We start from the raw sequence: 24,119 nt of genomic DNA on the forward strand, positions 1-24,119 counted from the left end.
AACTCATTAGAAACCTTTACACTTTTGTGGGTCTGTGCAAACTCTCATAACAGAACAGTGATTGGTGGTTTGAAATGTCATAATTTCTATGTGTGGGAGCTGAATGAACAGCAGGAATTGTAAGTGTGATGTTAAACATCGCTCAGGTTTCAAACTGAAACCCAAAATAATCATATGGGACTCAAGAAAAGATCTATTTAGGATTAGATCTACAGATGAAATTGCGTAACTCATAGGTTTATTTTCACTTCAGGTTTGCCAAGAATGACATGTGCCAGCATCTCCATGTGTAGACTTTTTCTCTGTTGGTACTACCACATTGAAGGTGACAAAAAAAAATGTAGTCAATAAAGGAAAAGCATATTTGGCTATGTTGAGTCAAAAGGTGTTCCAGCTCTGTTTTCTGTAAGCTTTAAAATTGATGTTTGAGGTTCTTGACTTCAGAATCTGGTCACAAGGAGAGAAAGTATGCTTATGCATTGTACAGTATAATCTATAACTCTAGGAAAGTTAACATTCCGGTATAGTAGTAAACTAACTGTCCCGGCCAAGTATATGGGAGTAACGTCTGGTATAGTAAACCATGATATAATAGAACTTCTGTTATAGTAAAACAGTTTTTTGGCCACTAAAATATTCTGTATCCGGCTATAATTGAACATAGGTGGGCACATGCGTCATACGTCATTTGGAGTCCCATGGGCAGGCCTGGCAGCCACTTGTAGCCTGCTCGTTATCAGCACATTACTTTGGACACCCACACACTTTTACACACACCCACACACTCTTACACACACCCACACACTCTTACACACACCCACACACTCTTACACACACCCACACACTCTTACACACACACACACACACACACACACTCTTACACACACACACACACACACCCACACACCGCAGCGCTGTACACAGTTATTAGACGTCAGTTTCGCCGTCTAACAGTCTGCGAGCGGCGGAGACTGAAGGTGGGGCGGAGCTCCGCCTCCCAAGCGGAGATGCGCACGCGATCTCCTGCAGTAGCCGGCCCCAAGGCTTGACGCCAATTGGGGTTAGGCGGCCTTGGGGCTGCCACCGTGGTCGCGCCCATTGGCGTGACGTGGTCGTTAGATAGTTAGAGGCACCATAGTGACATTTAGTAGGATGCAGTAAATTCTTCTCGATGCCCACTTTTACATTAATTATCCTGGTTTCAGTATCAGGAATTCTTCCTATAGCTTTATATTGATGTATACTGTATGTAACTCCACCCTCACAGTGATGGGCAAACACTGACTAAATAATTTATAAAGGAATACTCTAAAAATAAAATAAAAATGTGCAAAAGTGTACACACCAACAAACAAATGAAATTCACTGCTGACTATTCTTATTATCCCTCCTCATAGCTGTAGATTCCTAACTTTTTCTGGACACATGTTGCTTAATGGACTCTCATGCAGTAGAATTCTCATGCAGAACTAGGCCTGGGACTACTTTTTTTAGACCCGACCCTCTTTCTGAGGAAACTGCTACCTGCAAGCCTCTGGAGACGCGCAATCTGACCCGCTTAACCGGCTCTCTAATGCAGTCATGAGGATAAGGCAGCAGGGGGCCGATATACCGTAGTTACCTGTCCGGGTGGCTGGATCAGCTTCTCCTCTTCCTCCATCCGCAGAATCCTGTCCTGGCTTCCAGTCACATGATCTGACGTAATTGTAACCCAGAGGATGGTGCCAGGGTTGCAGTGCTGCCCAGTGGTCGGAGCGGGATGAGGGGAGATTCTCTTCCATCACCCCTCTTCCACCACCGGGCGGCACTGCAACGCTGACTCCATCCTCTGGGTAGCGGTCATAGCATTTTTTTTTAATCACCCATAGTATTTACATAAGCTTTTAAAATCGCATGTGCTTACAAAAGTGCTGGTAGTGGTCCGAGGCCTACATTGTAGGAATACAGTTCTTAGCAGTGGCAGCCATCATTAGCCGACATGTTTTAGCCTTTAGATACATTTGTTTATTGCAGCCGTGCTTGGAAAGGGAATGCTTCGCTTGGATGGCGGTAGTGGTGACACGCTACTGATACAATTTAAGAGACTCCAGTTTATAGAGTATTGTATTCGTTTCTGAAGCAGGAAAGCTAAGCTTTCACTTAAGTATCCTGTATATACCTGTATGGAGATTGTGTTGTCTATTTGGCTTCAGGGTGCATTGTCACAGCCCTTTTTGTTACCACACTTTTATCCATAACTTTCAGGCGGAAACGAGGGGAACGAGGAGAGGTTGTGGAAACTGTAGAAGATGTCATTGTACGGAAACTGACAGCAGAAAGAATAGAAGAACTGAAGAAATTGATCAAAGAAACGCAGGAGAAATACAGGTAATTTTTGAGAAAATATTTTATTAAATCCCATCAAAAGGCAAACATGAAAACCCAGTCTTGTAAAGAATGCTTTACAATTACAGTTATACCTTAACCCATTCAGGTTCCGTGGTCTTCACGTGAGAAATGTTCACCTCCCATTCATTAGCCTATAACTTTATCACTACTTATCACAATGAACTGATCTATATCTTGTTTTTTCCGCCACCAATTAGGCTTTCTTTGGGTGGTACATTTTGCTAAGAGCCACTTTACTGTAAACGCATTTTAACAGGAAGAATAAGAAAAAAATGGAAAAATTCATTATTTCTCAGTTTTCAGCCAGTATAGTTTTAAAATAATACATGCCTCCATAATTAAAACTCACGTATTGTATTTGCCCATATGTCCCGGTTATTACACCGTTAAAATTATGTCCCTATCACAATGTATGGCGACAATATTTTATTTGGAAATAAAGGTGCATTTTTTCCATTTTGCATCTATCACTATTAACAAGTTTAAAATAAAAAAAAATATAGAAATATTTAATCTTTACATTGATATTTAAAAAGTTTAGACCCTTAGGTAAATATTTACATGTTTTTTTTTTTATTATTGTAATGTTTTTGTTTTTTTTTATAGTAAACATTTTATTTTGGTAGTTTTTGGAGGGTGGGAGGTAAACAATAGATTTATAATGTAAATGTGTGTTCATTTTAATTTATTTTTATTTTCAGTTGTAGTATTACTTTTTGGCCACAAGATGGCGGCCATGAGTTTGTTTACATGACGTCATTCTAAGCGTAACACATGCTTAGAGTGACGCATCGGGGAGGGAATGGCCAGAAAAGGCGCAGCTTCCGAGAGAAGCTGTCGCTTTTTCAGCGGGGGAGAGGAATCAGTGATCGGGCACCATAGCCCGATACATTGATTCCCTGGCTACCGAATCCGCGGCAGGGAGTGCGCGTGCACACGCGCGATCGCCCGGTAGCGCGCATGGTTCCTGGATGTATTTTCTACGTCCAGGAACCAAAATAGGTTAACCACTACACAGCTACACAGTTTCTAGTTTTAGACCAGTCCCCTCATAAGCTTACACACACACCGTGTTAGATTGAAAGCTTGTTTGAGGAGAACTTTTGTTCCTACCCGTTTTATTATTTAACGTTACTGTTAATAATTTGTGATGATCCCTTTATGGCAGTAGAGGCAATGTTTGTATTATATAACTCAATAGTAAGAAGCTAAGGTTTAAGGTCTTCTGCCCTTGTTGATTGTCTTTTCTCAGGAAATTAAAAAAGGAGGCAGAACTGATTCAGAGCGGCCATATGGACAGCAAACTAGAAGAACTGTGGAATGACATTGTGGCGTAAGTTCTCATTCATATACTTCTCCACTACTTAAGAGTAGTGCAGTCACCACAGTTCAATCTTTCTATTTTGTCTTACAGGAAAAAGAAGCAAGAGGAAGAAGAAGCTGAGCTGAAGAGAAAGGCTACCGATGCTGCTTATCAAGGTAAACATTTAAAGAATAAGTGAACTTATTATACAAGTATACTAAATCAGCTGGTATTGGATATTCTGGGTCATGGTGGTTCTGGTCTTAGTCTAGAGGGGCCACGTTTGAGACATAGTAAGGACCAGTCAGCAGCTCTCCAACTTCCTGATATTGGTGCTGTGATCTGTTTTTTTTATTATCTCTTTCCTCTGGGAGGGTGAAAGATCTTAACATTGTCTGTGCCTCTTGTATGGTATTTGAAATGCTAAAATATACATAAAATGCTAACATTTGTATAGTGCATTCCTCCTGTTAGACTCAAAGCAGTTTAGGGCTTCAGTCATTTAGGGTGTACTAAGTAGGCTCCCCTGGAGCATTAAGCCTTCTCAAAGGATTTCTTGATTTTTAGTTACTGAGCCCCGTCAGTATTCCAACTCTGGTCTCCTACACCAGAGGTGGTGCCCTTAACTGGTAGATTATTTCAAAGAACGGAGTATAGCTCTGTTCATAACGTGGATCCAAGCTGTTTGCTGACATGAACCATGCACAACAGATTGTGGGCTTTCATGTTGCCATGCAGATCACACTACTTGTGAAGTGCATCAGAACCACAGCACATGATTCATTAAGCTGCGCTGCTAAAGTGCTTAATGTGAGGAGCGCGAGTTGTGCAGCGTAGTGTGTGCTGGTAACTTGCGTGCACTCCTTGCTAATAATGGCCGCTCCACTTATCACTTGACAGGCAGCCTATTGGGCCAATCAAAGCACAGGTATCACCTCCTACAAAGCCACTGGACCTGATGGGGCTCAAGGTGGGATGAGTGGAGTGGCTGTTATTAGCAAGGAGCGCATGTAAGTTACCAGCAAAAGATGTGCTGCACTACCGCGTGCACAACCCGCGCTTCTCACATTTAGCACAGCTTAATGAATCAATCCCTTAGTGTGGACAAGCCTTAAGGGACACCTGAAGTGAGAAGAATATCAAGGATGCCATATTTATTTTAAACAATGCCATTTGATTGCAGTAGTGTCTGAACTTCACCAGAAACAAGCATACGGCTAATAATGTCAATTCTGACAATAATAGCAGTAACACAAAAGCCTGATCTGCTGCATGCTTGTTCAGGATCTATGGCTAAAAGCACTAGAGACAGAGGATCAGCAGGGAAGCCAGGCAACTGTTATCGTTTAAAGAGACTCTGTATTGAATAAAAGGGCCCCTGGGGGGTACTTGCCTCGGGAGCGGGAAGCCTCTGGATCCGATTGAGGCTTCCCCCATCCTCCTGTGTCACACGGCGGTCTCGCTGGGCCCCTCTGAAGCCAAAGCTGACAATTAGTCAGGCTGTGGCGCAGGCGCAGCAGCGCCTGCAATATTTACCTTCCCAGCTCCAGTGCAGGCGCAGTAGCGGCTCTTGGCTCAGATCAGGCGGAAATAGCCAATCCCAGTCGGGTCCACACTACTGCTCAGACAACTTGCGTCATGCGCAGTAGTGCAGATCCGACTGGGATCAGCTATTTCTGCCTGATTCTGAGCCGAGAGCAGCTACTGCGCCTGCACTGGAGCCAGGAAGGTGAATATTTATATGGCTGCCATTCGGATCGGCCCAGCGAGACCACCTTGGGACGGAGGAGGGCGGGGGAAGCCTTAATCGGATCCAGAGGCTTCCCTCTTCAGAGGTAGGTACCACCCAGGGGCCCTTTTTTGCAATACAGTTTTTCTTATATACAGGTTTTCATATAAGGAAATAAATATGGCAGCCTCCATATCTCTCTCATTACAGTTGTCCTTTAAGGGTGGGGCTCAGTAGCTGTATCTTATGTCCAAAATAATAAATTGCACTTTGCCTTATCCCTACATTATATAGTAAAATAAGTACTACAGCAATTGGATTAATAAACGACCCAAAGCACCAAACTTTGGTGGCTGTTAAAACTTGTACACATTTCCTACTATGGCCAAAAACTAAGAGTGATTGCTTTGTGCAGAGAAAAAAAAGCATTGTATGCATCCATGTGAGGTTTTATGTAAAATGTAGAATTCACAGCTTAAAGAGTATTAACACAGAAATCAATGTTGATGCTGTTTCAGCTCGTCAGGCAGCTAAGAACATACCTCGCAGAACTTCAACCACAATAGGACGGACTTCTGTTGGGTCATCGTCTCCTGGTGGAGAATTTGGCTTAGGAGAGCTTACACCAACTAGCACAGAGGAGGGAAGCATGGGGGTAAGAACTCTGCAAACTGCACTCTCTTTTGACTTGTGCATAGTTACTACTCATTGATCACACTTTTTTGTTGTTTACAGGTAAGTGTGGGGTCTTTACCAAGCACCCCAGTCTCCTTCATTGGCATTCCTGATACCCCTCCTCCTGTCCCCTTGGAGTCCCCGTTGACCCCTGTGATGGATGACTCTCCCCAGAAAAAGACGGGACAGAAAGCAACTCCACCCCCATCCCCGCTGTTATCGGAGCTCCTGAAGAAAGGCAATCTATTGCCCACGAGTCCCCGGCTGGTATGGAACCCCTCCCTGGTCCTCAAAGGGTGCCCCAACACTACCATAGTTTTCCCAAGGGAGGAAAGTTTTTTGCAAGTAGTCAAGTTTCTTGCCATATTACTTTCTTTCTTTACAGGTCAATGAGGGTGAACTGAGTTTAGCATCTAATCATCTTACTGGTTCTGGTGTCCTAATGGATGTTCTCCCCGGTCTGCATGGAGGTGAGATGCTTCCTGTTCCAGGCACAATTCCTGCATCGCCAGCAGCATCAGGTAGGTTATGAAACTGCAAATTTAGAAAATGGTAGAAACATGGGTGCTTTTTATAGAGTTATCTATTTTTATATGTCTCATAAAACATCTTAGATCTTTATCAACTTGTTTTTCTTCTTATTGGTCTCTTTTTCTCCTTTTACTTGGTCCTGGCCTCTTATGTTTCCCACGTTGTTTTTTTGGTCCTTTTTCCTTTTCACTGTCTTTTGGCCTCCTGGGTTGTTTTTTGTTTTCCCTCCTGTTGTTGCTCTGTTAGGTGCTCCCACTCTTTCCCGGCTTCTAGAAGCTGGCCCTGCACACTTCGCTGCACCTCTTGCTTCCTTCTCAGCTGCTGCCGCAAGTGAATCTCCGTCTAAATCTTTGCTGACCCCTATAGACTCTCAGGCCACCATTATTATGATGTCGGCTCTGCCAATGACTGCAGACGTCCCAGGTAACCTTTTGCCTTGGACTTCCCGCTTGCCCTGAAATCTGCTTTTAAGCTAAAGGAAACTATAGAATACTTATCCTTTACCATATGTCAGTTAAATGCATTTCTCTTCTTTGAAAGGACATCAAAGTGGGCACAGTTTTAGGCTGCAATGTATAATTTTTGTAAGAGGAATTTGTGATCTTATGTTTGTTTTTGTTTTTTTAATATATATATTTCTGGAGTAAAAAAAAAAACCTTTTCAGAATCTGATAGTGTAATCTTATTTGATGTAACAGTGACGCAGCAGGAGGAAAATGACTCTGCTTCAGACCAGCACACAGTGTCCATGGATAGCAATGACATTTCCATGATCATAGATTCAATCAACAAAGAATGCTTAGCAAGCAGTGATGGAAGCCTCCCATCTAAGGATGAATCTTCAGACAGCAAGGGGGACTTGGACCTGGCAGACAAAATGGACATCGCTGCCTCCTACACTGGAGAGGAGTTAGATTTTGAAACCGTTGGTGACATAATTGCTATCATTGAGGACAAGGTAAACTATATATTTGTACCAATCGGGTTTTTGTGTTTCCAATCTTCCAGTACACTGACAGCGATAAAAAGCTGATTGATGGTTTTCAATACATTTTCACTTGCCTTTATATCACCAGTAGTGTTGCTGTTTGAATTCGGCACACCACATTTTGGTACCAGCGAGCAGACAAGGTGGGGGGAATTCACTGCTTGGGCTTAGTGGCACGGTTCACGTGACACTGATGCTTCCTCCTTCAAAAGGCGGGAGTATCAAAGTCCCATGACATTCCTGACCCTGTCCGCTTGTTCAGTACTGAAGTATGGTGTTTGGCAGTATTCGGGTGTTCCAAATTTGTTAAGAATTAAACACCAATCGGCAGCATAATGTTACTGAATTGTGACCAATGCCTATACACAATACCTGCTTTTAGCACCTTTTTAAGAGTCAGTTCCTCTTAAAAGTCAGATACTTACCTCAGTAAAGGGACGCCTCTGTGTCCTAAAGAAGCTTCCCATGTCCTCCTCGAGGCCACCTATCCCACGCTGGGACCATGAGGAAGTTTGCGGCTGCGCTCCCATCCATGAACGAGCACGGCCACTCTGCATAGGCGCAGAATGCATGGAGTAGTTCAGGCTCGGATGAAAAAGCCAAGCCTACTCAGCACTGTGCTACTGCACAGACACCAGGCATCCTGCCCAGTAGCACGGAATCTGTTGGAGGAAAAAGCCAAGCCCAATTAGCACTGCTACTGCACAGACATGAGGTGTTCTGTGCAGTGCGGCCACGCTCTTCCACAGATGGGAGAGTGGCCGTGTGTATGCTTATACAAGCCCTTGTCAGGTTCACTGTCCCCTTACTTGGAGGGGTAGCCAGTTAACCTATCAATATGTTTTTGTTAGCCTCTGCATTGCCCCATTATTTGGCTTACTTTGTTTTTTTCTCATCACAACTTGCTATAGATTGTGGATCCAGGAAGGAGAAATCTTTCCTTGTTTGAGTCCTATCATCTTTAAGATGGAGTGCTTATTCCATTACTGTAGCTTTGTTTCTCTATAAACTGGAAGAGAGAAGGAAGAGTGTCCAAAGAAGCAATTTTCTGTGGGTTTTTCCCATTAGGGTACTGTATGCAAGACAGTGAAATGTTTGAATCCTCTGGAAAACTTACTATTGCTGTTCTATTCTAATCACTTTATCACTCTTTTATAGGTGGATGACCATCCGGAGGTTCTAGATGTAGCTGCTGTGGAGGCAGCCCTTTCATTCTGTGAGGAAAACGATGACCCCCAAGCTCTTGGTGGGCCCTGGGATCAACCTGTTCAGGACCATACCCCCAAACCAGAGACTATTGCACAGTCTCTTCTCCCAGTGCCCAAAGATCCAGTCTGTGTTCAGCCAGACTCAATCATGAATATCATGGAGATGACTTCAGAAACAAAAGCTGAACCTCCTGAGCCTGAAGTGGAGCCTGCTAAGGCCGAACTAACACCAGTCACTCCCCATGCAGCATTTCAACTGGAACCTACTGAAGAAGAGATAACGGCTGCCACTGCAAGTGAGGACATTAAAGAAGAGAAAGCAGAGCATCAAATTAAAACAGAGGTATGATCGTTTGCACGGACGATAAACCTAAAACCAAATAGAGTTCATAAATGCATTTATAAATGTATTCTAAATCTAAATAAGAGCTGCAATAACCGGTAACTTTTCTATGCAACCTACTGTCCCTTGTTAGTTGGCATTGGAGGGGCAGCGTAAAGTGAATCCAAAGAGGAAATAAGTTGATGATTTATCAGCAGATACGATCTTAATTATTACTTTGAGCATTCTGCAGTCAGTACGGCGCAGTACGCTCCCAGCCATGGAAGCGCGATAGTATGGTATGGGCGCGCAGCGTGGCCGCACATGCTCTGTGGAACACAACCCTGGACAACTGGCGAATTTACCCGGCTGGCCAGCGGAGCAATGGCGCGGCCCGAGAGAATGGCGATGGAGCCCGGTGTACATGGGGCTGGAGTACACCCCAGGCATGTATGCCTGCAATTTAAATGTCTCAGGTTTCATTTAAGGGTTAAAAGAATTAGGGTTTTTACAGGCATATGCTGCTGCTCTTAATCTTCATTAACCTCTCAAACAGAGTCAGTATAACCTAGTGAACGTATCTCTTCTCTACTGCCAGAAATGTTGGTCAGAGCGGCAATCAGTCAGTACGTTGGCAATCCAAATAATCACAATTGATTAACCAAGATTTCAATGTATAGAAGTACCTCTTTATCAAGGATTGAGCAATGCAGGAAATGTGCACATGAAGCTGACTGAGAGGAGACTCCGATATATAGCACTTTTTATTAACCCTTAAAGTGGGGTGTGGGAATAGAAACTGGGCACATTCTAAGTACTATTGGTACTACAGTAGACTCTCGTTATAGTAAACCTCTGTATATAGTAAACTCAGTCCTCCTGGTCTCAACAAATGCGTAAATATATAAATATACAGTATATGACCAATACTGATATAGTAAACTTCTGATATAGTAAACTATTTTTCCTGGCCCCTTTGAGTTTTCTAAGGGATTCTACTTTATATATACATGCATGTTGGTCTCAACATGCTACATGCCAGTTCAGGTACAATTTTTATAGTGCAAAGCTAATTTATCTTAGCTGGAAAGTTTGTCACATTTCTCCAGTTTCTGTCCATTTTCTGCAGATTCCCACTCAATGGAGTGAAAATCTGCAGACTTTTGTCAGCAGAAGTCCACCTGAAATGATTTATCACTGTCATGCTTTGCAGTGACATTAAGGAAGTCACTTTACTTTCTGTGACGGTGACAACTGATAGAAGGGCAGTGAGGAAAAATCAAGGGAGTCACTGACCGCAATAAAATCAGATGTTCTGTCTTTATCTCACACTATTCAAAACTTTGAGAAATTGAGATAAGATGGTATTCTTTCAGATTATGGAACTGTAATTCAGGTGTGTTAGTAATATTGTTCTTCACTATGTAGTCTTCATTTCAAATGGATCAGTTCTGATAAACCTGTGAATGTGCTACCAATAGTATCTATTCCCTTTACCTTTAGGAACCGCAGTGTGAAAATTCCCAGAGTGATGCTTTTACCAATGAAGAAGAAAAGGGAACAGGACCCGAGGAGAAACCTGTTCTGACTGGTGGGCTATTGACCATTTTTATTTGATTAGGTTTCAGTAATAATTAGGTATAGTGTAGAGCTGGATTTAGTAGAACATTGGGAAGCTAATTGTTTTGGTAATTTTAATTCTCTTGCTCCACTTTCCAGAATCTGTGAAATCCGAGCCTCTAACTAGTGGTATTCCCAAGGTATGTTCATGCTGTACTCCTGTTTTTTTTTGTCTGGGGAGACTTGTGATTGGATTACATTTACATGTGTATTTTTTAAAACCCTGAAGGACTCACAAGGAGAGGAGGACGAGGAAGAAGATGATGTTACAAGTGAGGTTGGCAGTCCAGAGGAGCCCAAGGAAGAGGAAGCTGGAGAAGAGTACCTGTCAGAGATGGACAATGAACCACCTATCAGTGAGAGCGATGATGGATTCAGCATTCACAATGCCCAGCTTCAGTCTCATACACTTGCTGATTCTATTCCCAGCAGTCCAGCATCTTCCCAGTTGTAAGTAAACTTCTCATCCATATTTTCACTTGGAGTTGAAGCTAAACCAATAAAATATTGATGTTCTTTTTCTCTCTGTAGTTTAGGAGTTTTTTCCTTCACTTTTTGTTGTGCACCAGGGCAGGATGTACAGAACTAAATCTGTGTTACAGGGCACTAAGCAACACTAAGAACGTCAATTTAAAACAAACTGATTTGCTTTGTTTGTTTTTCCAGTTCTGTCTGCAGTGAAGATCAAGAAGCAATCCAGGCTCAGAAGATTTGGAAAAAGGCCATAATGTTGGTGTGGCGAGCGGCAGCCAATCATAGGTGTGTGATTGCTAGAAGTCCTATTCATTTGATAACTATTTTCTCATGGGTTTGTGTTGGGGAACGATGAGGGGAGTAGATGTTACAGCAGATCAATGCTAAAAGTCATTACATAAAGATTCAGTATTGTCTGTATTACAAAAGTAAATTGTATCTAGTCCATAATCCCATACTCAGGTTGAAAATGTTACCAGCACTTCAGTAGAGGGGATGATAATGAGTGCAGAGAGACCATTTTCACCTGTAGATTCAGTAGGAATTTTTTTTTTCAAACACAGATCAGCACACTCAGTAGCTCGATTATCATCTTTATAAGCACAGTTTAACCATTTATACTGTACATACTGGTGTTGACATGCCTGAATCTTAGTAGAATAAATTAAAAGCAAATTTATTGCATGCTTGATCAGGGGTCCTATTTTAAACACATTTATAAGTACACTAATACTTTAAGAACACTTAACATGCTTTTTTTTTTGTTGTTGTTTGTTTGCATTCACTTCAAACGGTGACTTTCTGGCAATGTGTTCGTTTTTTGTTTTCTAGATATGCAAATGTATTTCTGCAGCCTGTTACAGATGACATTGCTCCTGGCTATCACAGTATTGTACAGAGGTAATATCTGCTTCCAGTAGGACGTTAATATAGAAAGATAAAATCGAGACTTTATTTAGTGTATAGTACTTCATGACTTTGTACTACATGCTTGTTGTGAATAGGGATAATCAATGAGATGCAAATTGTCTCTCCCTTGCATTTCATATTTCTTGTAAATTATATGCATCTTGAAATTAGACCATTCTTGTCAATTTTTATTGGTCCAAGTTCATGCTGCATGACCTTTTACATGAAATTGGAATTACTTCACATTGATCAACCCTAGTCTTGAATAGCCATAGTAATGTTCAATAGAGGTTTTACTTTATATATTAGTGTGTTGATATCAAGTGGTTTTCATAGGTTTTTTTCTGTTTGGCTTTTTACCGGATCAACTTTTTTTTTTTTTCCAATAAAAAACCCCAACAATACAACTAGCTGCAAAACACACTGCAATACTAACATTCTAAGCAGTCCAATAAACTGCAACAATAGTATTTAATGCTGCAAAAGTGTATATTGATCCAGAATCAGATCGTTGTCAAGTCAACTTGTAAGGAACCAAACGGGGTCAAATAAAGTACAGAATACATAGTAAAAACTACCTCAACGTTAAAATACTGCTTATGTCTTGACACATGTACTAGGCATGTCACCTTGCAGGGATTGGATCACTCAGGTGACAGTGAAGTGCCAAAGCTGTACATACACTAGTCTGTAGGCTTGCAACATGTTCTATTGCTGTGGAGACTGAAGAGCCAACAAAGCGGCTTGGGAGTGATGTCTCGCGGGAAGCGGGTTAGTGGGTAGAACCATGTTCTCGGCCAAAGCGATCCACCTGACTGATCGCTGGCCGAGGGCTGCTGTACAGGTGATTCTCGGCAGATGCAGTCATTTTCGACCACCTTGGACAAGTTTCATCTAGTGTGTACATAGCTTTACTTTACTACTATGGATAGGGTATCAGGACATTTCTGGATTAACTAGCAATTTATGTGAATCGGTTATTGAACACCTAGTACTGGTAGATGTACCAATGTTTCTACCTTTACTTATGGTACATGCATGTGTGGGTAAAGATTCTTTTGTTGGCTGTACTTTTGCTTATAACCAAAGAACCTTTTAAAAAAGACTCAACTTGTGTACATTTTTAGTCCCTTTTATAAATTGTTGGTATTATTATGAACTGTTCACATTTTTAATGTTAAAAATTGTCTGCATGCTTTTTATAAAGTTGTCATGAGGCTCATGCAGTGCAGAATCACATCTCTGCACCAGAATGCTAAACAAGTTTGTGAATGGTAGAGCAGCTTGAGGGATGCAAGCTCCTTCCACTCATTGGGCTTGATTGAGTGCATTACAGACATCGAGCCACAAGTGGAGGGAGGTTCCTCCTTCTGTGCACTATCGCTGATGTGTAATATTGCTATACATTCAGTACTGATAAACATGCACTATGTATGCTGTTTCTCTCCTTGAAGGCCCATGGACCTATCTACTATAAAGAAGAACATCGAGACAGGGTTAATTCGTACCACAGCTGAGTTTCAAAGAGACATCATGCTTATGTTCCAGAATGCAGTGATGTATAACAGTTCTGATCATGATGTCTATCACATGGCTGTGGAGATGCAGAGAGATGTGTTGGAACAGATCCAGGTACAGTTTTTCATTGTTAAAATGTACATAGTAGTCATTTGGACATTTCATAGTTTTTGTTTGATTTATGTCTTAAGTTGTGGAAAAGCAAAGTTTATTTTATCACAAGCATTAGCAGTTTGTAAATAGGCATGTGATAGGCATAGATGACCATGAAATATAGTACAAGTAAAATGTCTGTAAAAAGATATATATGTAATAGTTACAACAGTTGTAGACAAGCACATGTACTAGTTGAACCAAATTTGGATAGTGGAGAGCAGCAGCACATTGAGGAGTCATCTCTGTGCTCTCCTCTTATGGAATTTAACGGTATATGATTGTCAGTATTAAACTGTAGTGCAGAGCAGGTGCTTCTAAGAGGTACATATAAAAGTATGCTCAATTAATGCATAGCTGAATTGGATAGATCTTTTGAGTGTCTGAACAAGGCAAATTTTAATAGCAGTTCCATGGATAAGTCCATATATCTTATAGTCGCAGCAAAAAAAAAAATGGTGCTCTATTTACAAAAGAAATGGAAGAGACCCTTGCTGCCATGATAAGTAACAGAATTAACTTGTCCAATAAGAGAAAAATTAGAAGGCATCTGGTCTAAAAGCCACAGACATTGCTAGATTGCCAGTCATGTATGTACAGATCTCTGCATTATTGTAGAAGCCATGTGTTTGTATGAGGAGGTGGCGCTTATAGGCCTCAATTCACTAAGCAGTTTAGACTAGTCTACTGATGGTTTAGACTGTTGCATCAAAGGGGAATTCACTATTACCAAATGGTTTAGACCTGTTTTTAGACCTGGTCTGAACCATTTGGTAATTAGGTGGGTAAAGCAGGGGAAATGATCAAAATATGCAATTCACAAACAAGTAGCTATAACCGACATCCTTCTCCTTTGATGAGCTCTCCTCTGCATACAATTAAACTCCTGCATAATTAATTCAAAAGGTTCCATTCTCACATCTAAAATACCTCCCAGAATTACTTTACCGACAGAAATCAGCTGGTCTAATCTCTGTCAGAAAAAGTGGGCGTGGTTACTCCTTGTTTGCCTTTGTGAATTGTGTAATTGCTAAATGTTAGACCAGGTGTAAAAACAGGTCTAAACATTACACCAAACCATCAGTAGACTAAAAACCATCTGTAGACTAGTCTAAACTGCTTAGCGAATTGAGGCCATAGTCACAGAAAGTAGCTACTGAGCTGTTTATAAGACCTCAGGTTGGTAACCTGGAACCTAGAGGAAGAAAAGATTTGAAGCCTGTATGGACAGCTGCGCACTGCTGCAGGCAATCAGATAAAGGGTTTTTCAGTTTGAAGAGTTCAATTCCAAACATAACGCTGTTTTGAAAATTTGCCTTGTTCTGTTTAGTTGAGTAAGACCACCTGGGGGCTTTTAATCTTTTCCCTACAAAATGTTTTCTCATTCTGTGTTTCAGCAATTCTTGGCCACACAACTAATTATGCAGACCTCAGAATCCGGGATCAGTGCTAAAAGTCTGAGGGGTCGAGATTCTACACGCAAGCAGGATGCCTCAGAAAAGGTACCCACTGTTACTATCCCTGCCCAAGCTTTTACATGTCATGCAAAATTATATACACAGCCTGCAGATAATGCAGAGAAGCAAACTGATAAAAACTGAAGCCTGCATTTTGTAGGACGTTGCTATGGTATAGAAAACAGTTGTCCATAGATATGGCAATGAGTAAGCAGAATGTAAGCTGCAGTGCTGCAGCAACATGCATTATTGCATTACAGATCCTCGTTTCACTAGTAGGAGGTTGTGGTTATGCATGAAGCAGATAGGATGGATGTCCTCTGAAGGAAGCACATGGAGAGGAGAATGAACTTGAAAAGATAGGCTTGGATTGTGAGATAAGCTGGGTAGAGGGAAAGCTAAAGCTACCCACAGACACGGTCTCCAGTATTGATGGTCCATGATAGTTTTAGGTGAAAGTCTCCTGGTTGAACGGGCATTCTTGTCCTCTGGTGCTGCCTTTTCAACGGATGTCTGTGTTGGAATTGATTGCTTTGTTGCCACTGGAGGCTTCCTATTTATGGTCCTCACACCTTACGAAGCAGAACTTTACTAAAAACTGAGTAACTTTTTTTTTTTTTTTTACAAGGATCATCCTCCCCACACCATTGGATAGTATGTTCTGTTTAACCTTGAACTGAGCAAGTAAGCATGCACAATAATCTGTGCAAATGCTATTTTAGGTGTCAGGAATCTATAGTCTGCCTGTGGTAAACCTCTATTCATTAAGGGCAAGGCTGCCTGTTCAACAGCCTTACCATCCTCCCTATAGTTGTAAACAAGTCTATAGTAGCTATACCAAGTCTTTGTATTGTCAGTGCTTCCTAATACAGTAGGTATAGCTACACATCCACCCAACTTGACCAATGATTAACCTCTGCTTAGCAACACAGCCTAGCCCAGGTATGAGCAAACTTTGGCCTCCAGCTGTTACAGAACTACAAGTCCCACAATGCATTGCAGGAGTCTGACAGCCACAGTCATGACTCATAAAGGCAAATGTATTGTGGGACTTGTAGTTCCGTAACAGCTGGAGGGCCGAGTTTGCCCATGTCTGGCCTAGCCTGTAGTGATGTGAGGGAAAATATCCTCTGCTTTATCCAGGGCTGTGGAGTCGGGCAATTTTGGGTGCCAGGAGTCGGGGGAAAAATGCACAGAAAATATGATAAAATGTTCTATTTCTCAGATAATAGTCATTAAAAATAATGTATATATACAGTATATATACAGTAATAGCTGTGCTTAGTCCACAAAAATGAAATAAACCAATCAAAATTAGTTACTTGTGCTGCTTCAATAAAGCAGTCCCCGTATTTTTAAGGTCAGATATACATATCGGATTGTGACTGTATATATGATGTGTACACAGGAATCTCTTATATACACTAAATAACATCTATGCAGTAAGTATAAAGCCTGATGTGTAGCTGTGTCACTAATAGAGATGGTCAATGAGATGGAAATAATTCTGCACTGATGCTGATTTATGCAAATGTGTGCACTCCCTTTGCTGATGAAATCAAATAATTTGATATGTTGTTAAAATTTGGTTTGGTGACTACAAATTAAAGGGTGCCTGAGACGGATGAAAAGTAAAGTTTTATACATACCTGGGGCTTCCTCCAGCCCCCTTCAGGCTAATCAGTCCCTCGCTGTCCTCCACCACCCGGATCTTCTGATATGAGTCCTGGTAATTCAGCCAGTCAGCGCTGTCCGGCCGCATGCTGCTCCCACAGCCAGGAACATTCTGCACCAGCGCAATAGTGCTGCACAGGTGTAGTATGCTCCTGGCGGCGGAGTGTGTGCATGCGCACTACGCCCGACTGGCTCAAGTACCTGGACTCATAGCAGAAGATCCAGGTGGTGGAGGAGGACAACGAGGGACTGATTATCCTGAAGGCGGCTAGAGGAAGCCCCAGGTATGTATAAAACTTTAATTTCATCTGTCTCAGGTTTACTTTGTTACACAGTAGTACTATACTCTACATATGCACTCCCCACAGAGCTGCAGGGAATCCACTGAGAATGCTGTGCACATTGAACACAGAGGTGTTGTCTGTCACCCATAAACCTTGTTCAGATTGTGCATGAAGAATGTGTAATAGAGGAGGAATCTCCTCATTCCCCTGCAGAGTACCTGCACATCATTCTTACATGTACCCACACTTACATTGCCTAGGGCCTGATAGATGTTCTTTGTTCCGGTTTGTACCTTTTACAAGTACTCTTACCAAGGACTAGTTTTAGTCTAAAGGGAATAAATATAGTAGTCTACATATCCTTCTCACTTCAGTTGTCTTGTAAAATTCCTAAGCGTTGGCAGTTAAGAGACGAATTTCACGTTACATACTTTTAATCAACAAAATTGTAATATGCAAATTAGAGGAGTCGGAGTCGAGGAGTCGGAGTCGGTGGAATCCTAAACTGAGGAGTCGGAGTCGGTGGATTTTTGGACCGACTCCACAGCCCTGGCTTTATCTCACCACCCTGACTCCAAACCAGCCTTTTAGAGTTTGGTGGATGAACTAGGGTATGATCCAGTGCAGAGTCTGATGAATGGTCATATGAGTGGGCACAAGGAAGGTTACAATCCCTTCTTAGCTTGTCATTACCTGTATGCTCGTTGCCGATATTCATGCAAAAGCTACATCTGATTCCTAATGTGGCCATTATCGTATCTGACGAATGATTGATTGTTTCTGATCAGCGGTATAATCAATCGAAAATGATTGGCCATGCCCACTAATTGCAGAAACCCTCTAGCCTAAGGTTATTACTGCAAGAAAGATTGTACTATATAAATAAGGTTCTTCTGTAATTGTCAGCACATGTACTTTGATATGGTAAGCCCATGTTTCAGTGATTTTTGTTTATGTATTTAATAGAAAATTATTTAAAGGAAACCTGTAATGTGGCAAAAAAAATTTCACTTACCTGGAGCTTCTGCCAGCCCCTTGCAGCCTCCCTGTGCCCACGCCATCTCTTAACGATCCTCCAGTTCCCTGCCATGGCACAGTTTCATTACCGCCGTCGTACAAGTCAATGACCACTGCGCCTCTTTGCCGCGGCCACACACGTCCTTGTTCATGCTCCCATCACCGGGAGTGTCCTGCGCAGGCGCAGTATGGGGAAACCTCTTACTGCGCCTGCGCTCTTGGTGAGGGGAACACGAACAAGGACTCGTGCAGCCAGGGCCACGCAGTGGGCGATGGCTTTCGGTAACGAAACTCATCTGCGGTGGGGGACTGGTCGATCCTTCAGAGACGGTACGGGCACAGGCAGACTGCAGGGGGCTGGCAGAAGCTCCAGTTAAATGAAACTTTTTTTTTTTTGCCACATTACAAGTTTCCTTTAAAACACCGTTAGTCTTGCATAATATACAGTACAATGAAAACAAGTCTGCCATGTAGTTATCTTACCTATGTAACTTTTGGCTCAAAGGAATATTATTTGTAACAGAAAAACAAGCTCTCCATGCATTTAGTGGTGGCAGAATCAATTTACATTTATTTTTTTTATTTTTTTATTTCAATATTTTTTTTTATCGTCATTGAGGGTGATGAGCATGAATACACAATACTGTAAATGGGGTAAAAAGATACAAAAATATTAGACACAATTCAATGCCCGAGACAACTTTTTGTTGTCTGTTCACAGCAAAATCTTCCACATGCAAGCACCACACCTCAAATCTATTTCAAACCATGTATCTGTTTAATTGATAATGACATACCGTATTTTTCGGAATATAAGACACTCCGGACTATAAGACGCACCTAGGTTTAGAGGGCAAAAACCAGGGGAAAAAAAAAATACTAAACCGGGTGCATCTATAGTCCAGGGGTGTCTTGTAGATTTTCTCCCCCCAATTTGTCCCCTTGGGCATCCTTCTCCTGTCCCCCTTGCTGTCCACCTCCTGCCCCCCCCCCCCTTGTGGCTTCCTCTTGCCCCCCTTGTGGCTTCCTCCTTTCACCATTGTGTCCTCCTTCTGTGCTCCCTTCTGGTCTACCCCTGCCCAGCTTGGTGTCCACCTCCTGTTTACCCTTGTGGCCTCCTCAAGTCCCCCTTGTATACTCCTCTGTTTACCCTTGTGGCCTCATCCTGCCCCCTCCCCTTGTGGCCTCATCCTCCCCCCTGTGTGGCTTCCTCCTGTCACCATTGTGTTCTCCTACTGCCCCCACCCCCATTGTGGCCTCATCCTGCCCCCCTTTGTGGCTTCCTCCTGTTGCCATTGTGTCCTGCCCGTGTCCCTTTTTTGGCCTACCCCATCCCCCTTGGTGTTCCCCTCCAGTCTCCCTTTGTGGCCTCCTCAAGTCCCCTTTTGTGGCTTTCCCCGGGCACAGTTGTTATCACTTACCTGACCTGATGCCCGCGGTGATCAGCAGCTGTTCCGGTATCCTTTGTGTCCCTGGCGTCCGCTCCGCAAAGTAATTACCGGTAAGTGGTGGCAGCAGCTGCGGGCATCCCTCACCTCATCCTCGGAGCCCGCGAGATCAGCCGCACGTCTCTCTCTCTTTCCCTCAAGTGCTGGTCGCGTCATTAGTCGCATCTGTATTGACGCGACCAGGAAGTATCGGCACTTGAGGGAAAGAGAGAGAGACGTGCGGCTGATCTCGCGGGCTCCGAGGATGAGGTGAGGGATGCCCACAGCTGCTGCCACCACTTACCGGTAATTACTTTGCGGAGCGGACGCCAGGGACACAAAGGATACCGGAACAGCGGCTGATCACCGCGGGTTCCAAGGTTGAGGTGATGTATGTTCACTACTGCCACCGCCGCCTACTTTGCGGGGAAAGTGGGGACCACAAACGCAGCAGTCACACTGGCTGCCCGAAGCTGATCGCACCAGTCACGCAGGTGACATTTTAGGGCATTTTTTTTTATTCTTTGGAATATGACGCACTGACTCCCCCCCCCCCCCCCCCCTCTTTTGGGGGAGAAAAAGTGCGTCTTATATTCCGAAAAATACGGTAACTATGGACTTGCCCACACCTGCCCATGAAATAGCCTTTGAGTCTATTCAAGTACTTTTGAGCCTCTGAAATGAAGCGATTGTGTTTAAAAAATGCTTCATTTGCCTCACATTTTTATGCAATCGTTTTGTTCACCCCACTAAATTAAACCTCAAAATATGCACTTCAACAGCATCTGAGTTGTCATTTAAAATTCATTTTGGTAATGTACAAAAGCAAAATTAGAAAAAAATTGTTTCTGACAAAGTAGGTGCTGAACTATTTTAAGAGTACAGCATGTCCACTGGAAACTTCTTAAGGGTCCCACTTACAATCCTTTTTTTTTTTTTTTTTGTTTTTTTTTTTTTTTTTGTTTCCCCCAATTTTACCATTTCTGTGTAATGTTAGCGACTACCTAAAACATCCATTCAATGTATATTCACACAGTTACCATTTTACTACATAGATTTGGTAAAATTGGATACAATAAAGACAGATTAGTGGGCACCATTAGGCTCTAGAATTCAGATATCTGAAGGGATAGGTGCACAGCTGCAAAGGTTTAACTTCTAAAAGATCAGTTCCAAGGGCAATACTATTTACAGTACACTAATCACCGCTGTTTCTGGCATTTTTGGCTTTCCCCAGTGTTAAATATGTGTTGGACTTGGCTCTATGGGAAGGGCTTGTAAGATGTTACCGTAAGTTATGGACCAGCAAAAACCCTTTTCCGTGTTGTGGAAATTCATGTAATTTTTAGGTTTTTTTGAAACGGAGTGAAAGATAATCTCCACACCTGGGACAGAAACGGCAGTAAAAGTCTGACAAGTCCTAACTAGAGATGGCCCAGCCTTGGAGAACTCATGGAGAAGCATGTGATCAGTTTGATCAGCTGATAGATTTGTAAGCCTCTGATTTGCTGTGATGACTTCCTGGTTTAACACATGATCATGACCAGCAAATCAGAGCCTTACAAATCTATCAGCTGATCAAACTGATCATGTGCTTCTCCATGAGTTCTCCAAGGCTGGGCCATCTCTACCTAACCCTTCCTCAATCTATCCCCAAAAATGTGTTCGCTTGTTCTTCACTTTTTTCATATAATAATTTGTGAATGCTTTAGATTACCATGCAACATTTGGTTTTAATTCTAGGTGACATATATATATATATATATATATATATATATATATATATATATATATATATATATATATATATATATATATATATATATATATATATATATATATATATATATAACTTTAGTGGCAGTTATACATATGTGTGTTGCACTTTTTACCTATAAGAAAATGATCCTGTATAATAATTTAGTTTTTTCTTTATGTGAGCAGCAAGAGAAGCCAGTGCAGCTTGATAATTTTACTAAAAGGCCCTAAAGTATTGTGAACCAAGTGGAAATGGAGCGTTAGCCATTGGAAGCTTGTATTTCTCCCGTAGTCTGTCCCAGCCCTGGCTCCTCTTCTGCATTTGTGCTGTCAGCTTGTCATGTCTTGTGTTGGAGAGTCTCCGTGGAATCTGACCTGTTTTTCTGTTTGGCCTTTAACAGGACAGTGTCCCCATGGGCTCTCCCGCCTTCCTTCTCTCTCTCTTTGTAAGTATTGAATAGCTGCAATGTGTTGGATGGAATGAGTGTGCAGAAATCCGCTATGCTTCATTCAGAGCTGTCTGCCCAAGTTGTCACTGTACTTTCTTCATTGTGCTTTGCGTCTGTCCATTGATGCTTTCTTAAAATGGACCTAAAGTCTGTGTATTTCTCTGCCTCTGTAAAAAAAAAAAAAACATAATGTGTCCCTTTAACAAATGTGAGTACCTGATGTACTCTGAAGTGCCGCCCATCTTTTCCTGCAAGAACACCCCCATGAGCTGAAACAGCTGTCCGCCGTTTCTGATAGCCTTCAGAGCTTCATCTGACATTAATGTTCTATATAATCTTGCGTGCTGCATGTGTTTAAGCATTATGCACAGCTCTCACAGCTGACACGGACTGCCTTCTCCAGGCCCCCTATGTTATTAGAGCTGTTAGTAGTGCTGTGTGACAGATGTTGATTTAAGGCTCCAGATAGCCAAGTTCTTTTGTGCTGAGAGACTAGCGCAGAAGGACTTGGCTATCTGGAGCCATAAATCTGCATCTGTTACATGGCAGTGATGTCCTATGGGGGCTGGAGAAGGCAGTCTATGTGAGCTGTGTTGGCATAATGCTGAAACACAGGCAAGCACACAAAGATTATATAGAACATTGATGTCAGGTGAAGCTCTGCAGGCTATCAGAAACTGCCAAAGCCAGTTTTCACGTGTGGGGTTGTGGCTTCAGGCAGAAGTGGGCACAGTCAGAGACAAGGGGTGACTAGTACATTAGGTACTCACACTTGTAAAGGAACACATTTTATTTTTAAAGAGGGAGGAACTTTAGGTCCGCTTTAATGACCCGCTCTGTCCATCAGGCTGATATGTTTACTTGTAATCACCTACATGCATCCAAATACCGTATTAATCCTTTAGGCTGAAAGTAACAGTTAATTGTGTCATATCAAGCATGCTATAGATATTCCTTCCCCCGTGTAGCAGTTCAGTTAAAAGAGAATTTCATAGACTTGAAATGGGAATGCAGACAGGGCTAATACAGCAGCACTGATGACAAGGCAGAAGGTCCAGCTTAGTATCCATTCAGGTATGTGAGCTCATTTCGTTAGTCGCTGTTACCCTCTTCACTGTCCAGTGGCTTAGAATCTTCACCCCTACACACACATGTTGGCCATATATTGCACTACACAGCGCTAATCACTCTGCTTTCTTTACTGAACAGGATGGAGGTACTCGAGGCCGTCGTTGTGCCATTGAAGCAGACATGAAAATGAAAAAATGAAGTGTCCACATTGTGCATCATATGGAATATCTAATTGTAGCTGTAGCCAGTGAACATTGATTGTACCATGTGGTATTTTAAATTATTTTTTTTAAAACCCAGTATCTGGGCCTTATACCAAGCAGTCAGGTTTGTGTGCCCTCCATGAAGTGGCACTCCAGGCGGCATTGGTTTAAACTGGTACATATGTACAGATTGTTAGAAACGTTCATTACATTATTTTATATGGGGAAGATGAGCAGGTTTTACCTGGATGAAATTGAATTGCAGTTCACATAATTTATTCAATATAGCCAGCCCAGGAAGTATGGTAGCTGTATTTGTGTGCATTTAACTGCCCTCTTAAGTATATATTTTGGACTTGTACTTTTAAGGGAGGGAGATACTGGTAGGATCAGAATCATGTGGGAGCGTAAGATATTCATAGGATCAGAATCATGTGGGACCGTTAGGTAGTTGTAGGATCAGAATCATGTGGGAACTTGAGATAGCGGTACGACCAACATCAGGTGGGTGCATAAGATAGCCGTAAGACCAGAATCATGACAGAACAACATAGCTGTAGGATCAGAATCATGTGAGAGCATAAGGACAGCTGAAGGATCAGAATCATGTGGGGGTTGTAAAATAGCGGTAGAATCAGAATCATGTTGGATTGTGAGATAGTGGTAGGATCAGAATCATGTGAGATCATAAGACAGCTGAAGGATAAGAATTATGTAGGATTATGAGTAGGCAGTAAGATTAGAATCATGTTGGATTGTGAGATAGCAGGAAAATTAGAATAATGTGGGATTGTAAAATGGTGGTAGGATCCGAATCATGTGGGAGCGTAAAATATCGGTAGGTTGAGTTTCCATTGTAATTTGATGAATTAATTGGCAGTGGACATTAGTGGCTGTCCGTTTAGAGCCCAGCTGTCCTCAAAATATATTGCATGTGTTCTTCTATAAGATTTGTGCGATT

General features: G+C 42.2%; 1 protein-coding gene across 6 annotated transcripts in view; it reads left to right on the top strand.

Moving 5' to 3' along the window:
• Window positions 1-24,119, top strand: part of BRD8 (bromodomain containing 8) — a 75,812-nt gene that overhangs the window by 16,395 nt on the left and 35,298 nt on the right. For 3 of the 6 annotated variants that reach the window (XM_068277001.1, XM_068277003.1, XM_068277002.1), the window contains exons 5-21: window positions 2,245-2,367; window positions 3,641-3,721; window positions 3,803-3,867; window positions 5,939-6,075; window positions 6,156-6,362; window positions 6,481-6,616; window positions 6,873-7,049; window positions 7,325-7,584; window positions 8,773-9,165; window positions 10,648-10,735; window positions 10,864-10,904; window positions 10,994-11,214; window positions 11,431-11,523; window positions 12,070-12,138; window positions 13,602-13,779; window positions 15,216-15,320; window positions 21,837-21,881. In XM_068277001.1, coding sequence (XP_068133102.1) covers window positions 2,245-2,367; window positions 3,641-3,721; window positions 3,803-3,867; window positions 5,939-6,075; window positions 6,156-6,362; window positions 6,481-6,616; window positions 6,873-7,049; window positions 7,325-7,584; window positions 8,773-9,165; window positions 10,648-10,735; window positions 10,864-10,904; window positions 10,994-11,214; window positions 11,431-11,523; window positions 12,070-12,138; window positions 13,602-13,779; window positions 15,216-15,320; window positions 21,837-21,881 — 2,419 coding nt within the window. The remainder of the gene's footprint in view (window positions 1-2,244; window positions 2,368-3,640; window positions 3,722-3,802; window positions 3,868-5,938; window positions 6,076-6,155; window positions 6,363-6,480; window positions 6,617-6,872; window positions 7,050-7,324; window positions 7,585-8,772; window positions 9,166-10,647; window positions 10,736-10,863; window positions 10,905-10,993; window positions 11,215-11,430; window positions 11,524-12,069; window positions 12,139-13,601; window positions 13,780-15,215; window positions 15,321-21,836; window positions 21,882-24,119) is intronic. The other 3 variants (XM_068277004.1, XM_068277005.1, XM_068277006.1) reach the window with 3 other exon arrangements.

The sequence above is a fragment of the Hyperolius riggenbachi genome, chromosome 3 (assembly GCF_040937935.1).
Source record: "Hyperolius riggenbachi isolate aHypRig1 chromosome 3, aHypRig1.pri, whole genome shotgun sequence".
Lineage (NCBI taxonomy): Eukaryota > Metazoa > Chordata > Amphibia > Anura > Hyperoliidae > Hyperolius > Hyperolius riggenbachi.